Source organism: Psammomys obesus, unplaced genomic scaffold (genome assembly GCF_907164565.1).
Source record: "Psammomys obesus unplaced genomic scaffold, mPsaObe1.curated_primary_1811, whole genome shotgun sequence".
Lineage (NCBI taxonomy): Eukaryota > Metazoa > Chordata > Mammalia > Rodentia > Muridae > Psammomys > Psammomys obesus.
The window spans coordinates 24,239,664-24,249,964 of record NW_026595981.1 but is presented as its reverse complement, the minus strand read 5'-3'; the positions used below and the strand labels follow the sequence as shown (position 1 = coordinate 24,249,964).

Below are 10,301 nucleotides of genomic sequence, written 5' to 3'. Positions count from 1 at the left end.
CTTGGCCTCGGCCTCACTTTGGTCTCTTCTTGGCTGCCATGAGGTCAACAGCCTCTGCCTTCTGTTTTCTGCTACCAGGACATTCTGCCTCATCTCAAGCCCAAAGCAACAGATTCAGCCAGCCTTGGACTGAAACCTTGGAAACCATGACCCAAAATTGCTTGGTCCTTCCTTCCTTTTAGCTGCTTTAGATATTTGTCCCAGGAGCAGAGTCTCTACATTGTGGAAAAGAGAGGAGGAACATCCTTGCTTAGGATGAGGTCACCAGACATTCTCAGGGGACACATTGTCTTACACTCTTTTTTTTTTTTTAATTCATTCGTGTGTGTGTGTGTGTGTGTGTGTGTGTGTGTGTGTTCATGCTCACCAAGGTCAAAGCACAACTTATGGGAGTCAGTTCTCTCCTTCTGTCCTGTGGGTTCCAGTGTTTGAATTCAGATTGTCAGGCCTGGAAGTAAGCCGTTTTACACTGTCTCAACAGCCCATTGTCCTAAACTAGTTTGCAAATTAAAACGTACAAATATTTTACTTATTATCATTGCATGTGGGTGTGACGGGGTTGTGACCTGCCGTGCACACTCCATCTGTGGCTGCTAGAGGACAGCATTGTGGAACTGGTTTTCTCCTTCCACCATGGATTCTGGGGATCAAACTCAGAGGGTCAGTCATTCCAGCCAAGTGCTTTTACCCACAGAGCCCCAAACTCCTAAGAGTAGGTGTTGGGTAGCAACACTGGCCTTGACACCGGGACTTCTGCCTACCCTTAAGAGAATTTATAAACAGGGAACATGAGAAAAGAGGACAAAAAACAAAAGGTAATAACCTTTATCTGGGATAAGGTTTGATGAGTCATATGGAAGTCTGGAATAAGTGATTCTGAGCAGGACATGGTGGCCCATGCCTTTAATCCCAGCACTCAGGGAGACAGGCAGGCTGATCATTGTGAGTTCTAGGACAGCCTGATCTACAAAGCAAGTCCAGGACAGCCAAGGCTACACAGAGAAACCCTGTCTTGGGGGTGGGGGGAATAAGTGATCTGTGTGTGAGTGAGAGTGACTGGGCAGGTTCTTCTGAAAGAGAACAGAGTTTCACAGGGACATATCTGGTGAGACGGTAGTGGCAGAGGGGGACATGGGGCGTGGTGGGAAATACATGGAGTGACTCTGAGAAGGAGCTGGGACTCTGTTCCCTGAGCACTAACGTGGTATCTTGGAGGGATAGCTGCTGCTTGGCGAACTGGGAAGAGCTTCACTTTAGTTCCCTAGAGTGGATAGGCATCCTCAGACAAGGAAGAGGGTCTCTGGCTATACTTCCTCGGGGAGAGGTGTGTTCTCCAAGATACACACTTAGTTACAATGGGAGGCCGATCAGTACTGAGGAAAAGTGAGTGGGGCAGAAGGTACCATCATCCTGCCTCTGCACCCTCTGCACCAGGCGGATCTTAATATATGAGCCGGAAGCTCTCTCAAGAAAGAGGTGGCTTCCAACCAGATGTGCTCAGGATGACTCTCCCGGCTGCATCTCCTCCCTCCTGTTTTTATTTTTTTCCCTTCAATTAACCACCTTCCTGCCCCCCGATTTCTAACCAAGGATGACTTTGAAATTCTGATCTCTTGCCTCTACCAGGGATTACAGGCATGCTTTATCACACCTGTTGTAGGGTTTATTTGGTGCTGAGGAGGAACCCCAAAACTTCGTGCGTGCGAGGCAAGCACTCTTCATCTTTATCTGCGCAGCCTTGAGCTGATGGTCTTCATGTCTCTGCCTCCCAAGTTCTGGAATTAAAGGTGTGTGCTGCCATGTCTAGCTATTCCTTCTTCAAAAAAAAAAAATTGTTATTTTTTAATATATGTGTGTGTGTGTGTGCTCATGGGTTTATGTGCGTCATGTTCCTGCAGGTATCCAAGGAGGCCAGGAGCGTTGGATTCCCCCGGAACTGGATCCAGGTCCTCCGATAAAGCAGGAAGTGCAGCTCCTTCTTTCTTTCTTAAAAGAGTGTATAGTCCAGGCACAGCTGGAACTCTCTTTGTAGACCAGGCTAGCCCTCGTGACTCTGGCTCTTGGGTGACGGGAGTACCAAGGCTTCTTATGGTCACTTCGTTTGCACATGCCTTGCAGTCATGCCCGCACGGAGTAACTAACATGTATGTGTAACTAACAAGCAAGACCCACAGTGAAGTGAGGAAACCCCACCCAACAGGATCTTCCTTCCCTCCTTCACCTGCAGGAGGTTGTAGGACAGGAACTCAGAGTCATGGGATCATTACAAAGGCACGATGGTGGTGGTTATCCCGGCACTCTGGTGGTTATCCCAGCACTCTGGGAGGCAGGGGCAGGCATGGAGGCCCAGAGAGGCCATTGCGTGCAACTGTGAAGGTAAAGCCTGGAGTGCTTTGGAAACCCCAAGATGTTGGAGATGCTAGAGCCACGGGATAACCTGCCAAGGAAGGCTGCTAATGGTGTGGAAACTGCCTAAGAGCGAGAAGTGTCTTGTAGTCAACAGAGCTGAAAGGAGTCAGAGATCCGAAGAATGCTTTGACAGCAGACGCAGAGATGCAGAATCTGGAGACGCCCTGTTGGTTTTCAAGCTGTGGCCATGAGGGACATGTGCTAGCACTTTTGTCTTCCATGTAGTTGCTGCTCAATAAATATTAGTTGAAGTGAGATGGAGCATACTTTTAATCACAGAACGCAGGAGGCAGACAGGCAGATCTCTGTGAGCTATAAGTCACCCTGTTCTACATGGTGAGCCCAGGACAGCCAGGGCTGCGTAAACCTAAAATAATTAGCTAAAGTTGATGAATATCTAGGAGGGAGTCACTGGGCAGGCTAAGATCTCTGAAACTGAAGAGTACCCAAAGCCTGGGCGTGGAGATAGTGCTTGTATAGTGCTCTCTATATGCAGCAACACAGACCAGTCCAGAAGGGGGTAGAGGTGATTCAAATGGGGAAAAGCAAAAGATCTGGGGCGTTTGAATAAGATGTCAGAATAGTAAGAGGAGGGGGTCCAGCTTGATTAGCACAGATCAGAGAAACCTTTCTCACCTCCCAGACAACTATTTTATGTCCCTGCCTTTTTTCCCCTCCATCTCTTTCTTTCTCCCCCTTTTTTTTGGAGATAGAGCCTTGAACTTACCATGTATCCAAGGATAGATCTTTTGCCTCTGTCTTCCAAGTTCTAGGATTATAGGCTTGTGCTTCCATGCCCAGTTTCCAACAGCTACTTTCTTTCTTTCTTTTTTTTCCTTTACACTAACCTGTGCCTAACAACACTTTGATGGGGTGGGTGGGGTGCTTGATCCTTCAGCAAATATTTGTTGAGCACTTACAAAATGCCAAGGCCCTATTCAAAGTGATGTACAGTCAGCAATGAAGGAAACATAAAGATTCTACCATCAGGTACAGAAGGTAGCCCTGAGGAATAATTTAACAAAAGTGGAATGGCAGGAGCAAAGGGCAAGTGCAGTTTGCAATTTTTCTAAACTTTGTATTGATTCTTTGTGAATTTCACATCATTCACGCCAAACCCAGTCATCTCCCTGTCCCCCTTAACATCTGCCCTCTACCCTTGCAACCTCCCCTGCAAAATAAAATAAAAAAAATAACAACAACAAAAAACATCAATGTATATAACATAAACATGAATTATTAAAAAATAAAACAACAACAATGAAAACCATCTCATTGTGGAAGCTGTAGTGTGTCACAGTGTGTCCCACAGAACAAACACCCTTTTGTCAACAGTTCTTTGCTTGCAAATGTTCATTGCAATGAGTCATAGGTCTGGGATAGTTGCGTCCCAGGTAATTATTATTTTTTTAAACATTGTTGCACTATGTAATCCTGGCTGGTTTAGAACTCACTATGGAGACCAGGCTGTCTCAAACTCATCGAGATCTTCCTGCCTACAAAAGTTATTATCGTGTATGTGTGTACGTATGTCCGCAGGTGCTACAGCATATGTAGGTGGAGCTGAGAGGATAATTTTGTGGAGTCAGTTTTCTCTCTCTGCCTTTAGGTGGGTTTGGGGATAGAACTCACTTCATCTTTGCACAGTAAGCCCTTTACCTGCTGAGCCAGCTCGCTGGTGATTCGTGTTAACAGTAGTCTTCTGGCTAGCCTGTGGGGAATAGCTGGTTCCAGGGGTCCACATCACTATGTCTGGCATTTGGGAAGCTGAAGCAGGAGGAGTTCACAGTTGTCCTTTAGTATACAATGAGAAGAATAGCCTGAGCTACGCGTTACCTCATCCCCAGAAGAAGACAAAGGACAGTAGAAACTATGAATTGCTGTCCTCTGGGGTGCCTAAATGTGAGTAAGGGATCTCTCATAGTGGTTTGGGTAGATTCTTGACAGACACTCCAGGCCTCTCCCTCCCTCAACTTCAGGAGCAAGGAGCCCTGTAAACTGTTATTTCTAAGGGTGAAGCAAGGGACCAGAAGATGACATCAGCAAGGAGCACATGCTGGCCAAGCATGAGTATGGCAAGTTCAGCCCATCAACTGCTGGCTGAAAAGGGACTGGGAGGTGTTGGGCGAGGGAGGGTTGGGGAAATTGTTTGCCTGGGAGGGTGTTGAAACATTGTTGCAGGGAGCTTTTGACCGAGGGTTTTTTGGTTTTTTGTTTTGTTTTGTTTTTTTTGTTTTTTGCCAGGGGCACAGTCATGCTGTTTCTCCGCGCCCTGGGCTGACCCATCACCTGAGCTGATTAGAGGACAATTCTGGCTTCTTTCCTGGAGCCAGACAGTCGTTAGTTTCAGGGACCGGCTGGGGAGACCTACTGGAACTTAGGTGCAGAGCAGCGAGGCTTCCACTCTAGGGAAGCAGTGAATCAGGAGTCCTGATTTCTAGGACTTTGTGATTTCACATATTCTGCACCACAAGTTCTCAGGGCACCTGTTAGACTGGGCGCTCCAGTTTTGGGTTTGGAAAATATGTTCTATCTCTCACAAGTAACAGAAAAGAGGAGGAGGCTGTTCCTTATGTCCAGTGTCTTAGTTTGAGGATGGGGGAGGGAGCAAGGGGTTGGGTAGGGATGGCCTCAGTCCCAGGTTATAATCTCAGATAAACGATCAGCTCCGCCCAGATCCGCGCTCAGGTGAGCCGGTTAGAGGACTGGATGCTTTGTAACTGGCATCCTCTTGGCCTCACTAGTTCACCCCTTCCTCCAATCTATATCCTACATCGCGCTGTCTGATTGTGTAGCGTGGTCGTGTAGTCTCGCCCTACGAATACTCTGTGGGGGAGGGTTCCAGGAGCGGAGAAGCACCACGTGTGAAAGGAAAGCAGACATTGCTTTCAAAAGCAGGTCTAAGGCACTGGGTTTGGAGTGGAGACTCGTAAGCTCCCGGGATAAAAACGTCAGTTGCTCCCATGGGAGAGAGGAAAGGGGACGCCAGGTCCTGAAAGAAGTGCTGCTGCTATTCAGGCCAAGAACCCCCTCCCTTAGCTACCCGCGGGCTAGCCGGCCCTGCCCCTGAAGCGATCAGGCCACAGCCCCCTGGTCTCGTAGGTTCTCCTCCTAGAACCGCCCGGCCCATCTCCCCATCCGAGGCCCCGCCCACAGCCCCGCCTCCGCCCCGCCAAATTCCGGGACTACAAGTCCCATCAGCCCCGGGTCACATCTGAGGGCGGGGCCACCGCAGCAGCGAATGGGGAGGAGCCTGGAGCTCAGGCTAGGGAACGCGTGTGCCCAATCGCAGGGCCTCTCGTCCTGTGAGCTGATGGGGGCGGGGAGGAGCCCGCTTGGGCCGGGACAAAAGCCGGATCCCGGGCAGCTGCAGGCGGCTGGAGCGATCCTGGGAGTTGGGGTGATCTGGGACTTGCGGACACAGAGCCGCGCTCAGGCTTTCTCGAAGAGGTGAGTGCCGCAGTCTTGCGCGCGGTCGCGACCCCCAGTCCCCGAGAAGCTTCCTGCTTCTCTGCCCCAACCCGGAACCACCTCCCGGCTCGCTGGCTGGGCGCTCCCGCGCGCTCCCTGCACCTGCCTGGAAGTTTTGTGCGGGTCTCAGCTTTACGGTAGCCTTCTCCCGGGCCGCTGGCCGCGTGTCTAACCTTCCCAACCCTTTTCTAGTTCCTTGGAGTTTGCACATGCTTGCGTCCGACCTTGCCTCTCTTCCCTCCTCCGGATCGCCTTTGCGCGCCTCCTGTCTCTCCTCAGCTCCACCCACGGCCAGCTCTTGAGTCTCCTCGGGCTTTTTTGGGACAGTTACTGGGCCCCATTCGGGCTCCCCACCGGATGCCGGGCGGGTAGTAGAGATGGCGGTGGCTATTCGCCTTACACCGTTCGCTCACAAGGAGCGAACGGGCCTCAAGGAGGCCCGTTTTATTAGTTCTGTGGTGAATGCATTAAGCTCTGTGTAGAAGTGGAGGGAGTGGGCCCTGGCCACGCGGGCTGTGCTGCTTCAGGGTGCCTGAGGCCTTGCCGCGAGAACTTGGCTGGATTGGCCATTCCTGCTAAGGAGCTCTCCCCATCGGTCCAGCCCCCAAACAACAGATGGTCGGATTGCCGAGGAGTCTGGACCAGGCAAGCTCCTGGGGTGTGTGTATCTGGTGGCGCGGATACGCGCCCGTGTGTGTGTGTGTGTGTGTGTGTGTGTGTGTGTGTGTGTGTGTGTGCGCGCGCGCGCGCGCGCGGGATGCTATCCTCTTCCTCCTGTCAGGCCTGGCAGAGGTCCGGTCTCCAGACCATGCTGCTTTCTTCAGTCTTGGAGTTCTGCCGTGTGGGGGTCCTCCTGGCAAGATTTTGGAAAGCGCTGAAGGACAGTCTGCCAGCCTATCCTGTCTGTTTAACTTTGCTCAGTATCTCACCCTGTTTCTCGGGTTTCTTTAATGTCGGGAGAGGGTTTCTTTAATGTTCAGAGATAACTGCCTCGAAGGATCATTTCCACCTCTTAGAAAGCTGCTTAAACACTCCGGGGGGGGGGGGGGGTAAAGGGAGGCCTTGAAGACAGAGTAGCTGCTGTTTTTAATCTCCGTTCACATACTGCCTGCAGCAGCAGGAAATACTCAAGAGAATTCTGTCCCTTTCCTTTGCTATAGGGATTGCTTGCTTGCTTGTCGTTGCCCCCACCCCCAGCCCTTAATGTGAGAGTGTTTTGTCGACCCTAAGAAACATCCTCAGTAGACAGGTAGCTCCTGTCTACCGCGGTGTCCCAGAGGAGCCTTTTTAGAGAACAGGCTTCATTCATTCATCCTTCCCTGTGGGCTGCTCCCAGGGCCTCTGTGAGTGAATTCAGTCCTGGGTCACTCACTGCAGAAAATAGCCCATTCAACTCAAAAGGTCCCTTGAGAGAGAGAGAGAATTTGTGTATGTGTGCGTTTACATATGTACATGTATGGACGGGAGTGTGTGTTCAGGTACTTGGGCATGGTTTGCCCTGAAGAGTTTGCAAGCCATTGTTAAACAGGTAACAGTTTCTGGGGTCTCAGCTCTGCTGGGAAGCTATCCATCACCAGTTTGACAGCATAGTCAGCTGCTGAGAATGGCAGCTAAAGACTTGGCTGTGTGTGTTTATGTGTGTGTGTCCAGTCCCTGATTTGGATGTGCTTTCTCTCATTGTTACTAAGAACAAAAGTTTTCACACGTGTGAGTATGTGCGTACTTCCCTCAGGCTTTTCAGCTGCTGAAAAGACTATGAGACCTCAAAGAGCCATTGCTCTAGAGAGCAGTGAATCGATGGTTGGCATTTTGATTGATCTCCACGGAGGCCTCCCTGGATGTATGAGCCACACTGGGGAGAAGCCAGGTCCTTCCTCCAGTTATTCTATGAGTTCTTTGTCTCAACCTTCCCAGCTAAGCCACGGTTCTCTGGTGGCATGTCTCCTTTTGGTAAACTGGCAGATCTTTCCTGTATCATCTCCCTGTTATTTTGTCTCCTGACCCCACCCATCCCCCTCATGGAGTCTCCTGGAGATGGACTCCAGAGAGCTGAGAAGCAAGGAAGTTGTGATTTCCTTTGTTTCCTAAGGTTGTTCTTCTCCCCCTCAGCCTTCTTCCCTTGGGGTCTCGGGTCTGTTTAGGGAGGTATGAAATTCTGGGGACTATTGACACTCTTGGGTCAGTGTGAGACCTCTGAGTTGGCTGGGCCCAGGGGCTTCCTTTTTCTTGGTGTACGTGGTCCTGTTTGTTGAAGGGATATGAATGGCTGAAAGTGGTCAGTGCCGCCCCCTCCTCTTTCTGATTAATGTGTCCTGGGCTTCGCTCTGTTTGGGCAGGGGGGGGGTTGGGGTGTGCCCATTCGATTTCAGGACCAGTTTTTCTGGTCTTAGTCAAGAAGGTTGGGAAATGGAGCTGTAGTGGGTGGGGGTGGAGGACTCTGGGGCAGTGGGGCTGGTTGGGGCGTCTCCTTCAGAAACAAATCAGGACGGAGTCACAGGCCACCCCAGGAGAAGCCCCCTTCCAGCTACTTACTTTGGGCCAGGTCTCAAGCTGAGTGTGCCCTTTGTGGTGAGTCAGAGAGACAAGAGGGAGGCAGCCCAGTCAGGATTAGCACCGGAAGCCTCTCCAGCATGGCCTGCTGGTAGGAGAGTTCAGTGTGGTGGTGACACTTGCTTCCCTGGGCTAGGAGAGGAGACCAACCTTCCTGGATGTGTCAGCAGCGGTGAGCTCCATAACTCACCCTTTTTACGTGTACCTGACTTTCCTCTCCCCAGCAAATTGAACAGCTTCCATTCTGGCCCTCTGGGAGAGACAGGATCTAGGCAGGTTCTTGGTATGCACGACTGGGTTCCCTTTCTCCATCTCTTCTCGGTGTCCTCCACCGGGCTGCTCTGGGGGAGAGTGGGTGTGTCTGGCAAGGTGGTGGGCAGGAAGGATAAGAGGGTTCTCATCGTAGACTCTCCTACATCAAGGGGGTCGGTCCTGGGAGAGATGGATGGTCTCTCTGTTAGGCTGTGGTGGCTGTTTCCTCCAGAGACTCGGGTGCGAGAGTGTTAGGGCCCAAGTCCTCCTGGTGAGTCGGGCTTCATGGGCAAGTTCACTCCCTCCCTCTGAACATTGATTCCTTATTTAAGAAAGTGGATGATGAATTTTAGTGGAATTGATGTGCTCACCGAGATGAGTTATGTCTTACAGTGCTGGGGACCAAACCCAGGGCCCGATGCATGCTGGACAAGCACTCTGCCACTGAGCTATGCTCCCAGCCCCTAAGAGGAGTTTCTGTATACAAGTCACCAAAGATGGCTTCTGCCTTCCCAGTTCTGGCGCCGTTACAGAATGACTAGTGCAGGGTGGTCCCCAGGGAGGCCTCTGTTTTGCTTAGTGGGTTTTGCTCCAAGCTAACAGCTAAGTAGGATGACTCAGTGGGGTGGCCGGGATGATCTGTAGGTCATAGTTCCCTGCCCTGTGACTGCTGTGTACTTTGAGGTGGGAGTCTAGTGTCCTAGGAGAAAAGAGCTTTGAGGTACCTCTCCTTCCGCCCACTCCACCAGGGCCTGTAGTTTGTTGGGGGACAGGGGATTTATGTGAGTGAGTCAGGCTGGGAAGGGAATGAAACCTGGGGAGAAAACAAGGTTAGTCCGTGCAATTCCAGCAGGGTTCTTCACAGGTCAGAGGGCCTAAAGAGTAGTTCAGTGTGTCCGCACCCACCTCAGAGAACAGCATTCACATTTGGATCAAACCCTTGGAGTTCTTAGCTTCCCCTTTGATCTGCCTTTTGCTCAGGGCTGACCGTGGTTGTGGCCACTAGTTTGCCCGGAGGGAGTAGAGACAAGGTTAAGGTCAAGCCAAGAGTTCCAGAGGAGCTGCACTTGTTCTTCTGTTCTCCTTGTTTCTCCTCCTCTCCCTCCCTCCTCCCTTCTTCTTCCCCTCCTTTCTCCTTCCCTCCTTTCTTTCTTCTTTACCTTCTTCCGACCCTCCCTCTCTTCCTTTTTGAAACAGGATCTCATATGGCCCAGGCTGGCCTTGACCTTGTGACTCTCCTCCTTCCTTCCAGGTGATGGGATTATAGGAATACACTACCATATCTGGCGCCTCTTTCATAATTTTCTATCATTCCTTCACCTCTGGGTCTAGATCTATACCTCTGATGATGAAGCTGCTCTGATGATATCTTCCATTCTCTCCTGCCAGGGTTGCCCTTTTTCTTTCTTTTGAGAAAAGCCAAGATCTACCTTAATTGTGTGGGTGCATCAAGAGGAGATCCACCTGCTGTGGAAGATAAGTGCCTCGACCTTCCTGCCCCAACTGACCAGTTCCTCTTCCCCTCACAGGTAAACCAGGTCCCTCTGCAGCCATGTCAGCCAAGGCAATTTCAGAGCAGACGGGCAAAGAACTCCTTTACAAGTACATCTGTACCACCT

General features: G+C 50.9%; 1 protein-coding gene across 1 annotated transcript in view; it reads left to right on the top strand.

Annotated features, from left to right (window-relative positions):
- The first annotated feature begins 5,718 nt into the window (after nucleotides 1–5,718).
- Acly (ATP citrate lyase) overlaps nucleotides 5,719–10,301 on the top strand; it is a 43,108-nt gene continuing 38,525 nt past the window's right edge. The window contains exons 1-4 of the mRNA XM_055619891.1: nucleotides 5,719–5,859; nucleotides 6,482–6,525; nucleotides 8,423–8,602; nucleotides 10,212–10,294. Of these exons, the coding sequence (XP_055475866.1) occupies nucleotides 5,723–5,859; nucleotides 6,482–6,525; nucleotides 8,423–8,602; nucleotides 10,212–10,294 (444 nt within the window). The 5' untranslated portion in view covers nucleotides 5,719–5,722. The remainder of the gene's footprint in view (nucleotides 5,860–6,481; nucleotides 6,526–8,422; nucleotides 8,603–10,211; nucleotides 10,295–10,301) is intronic.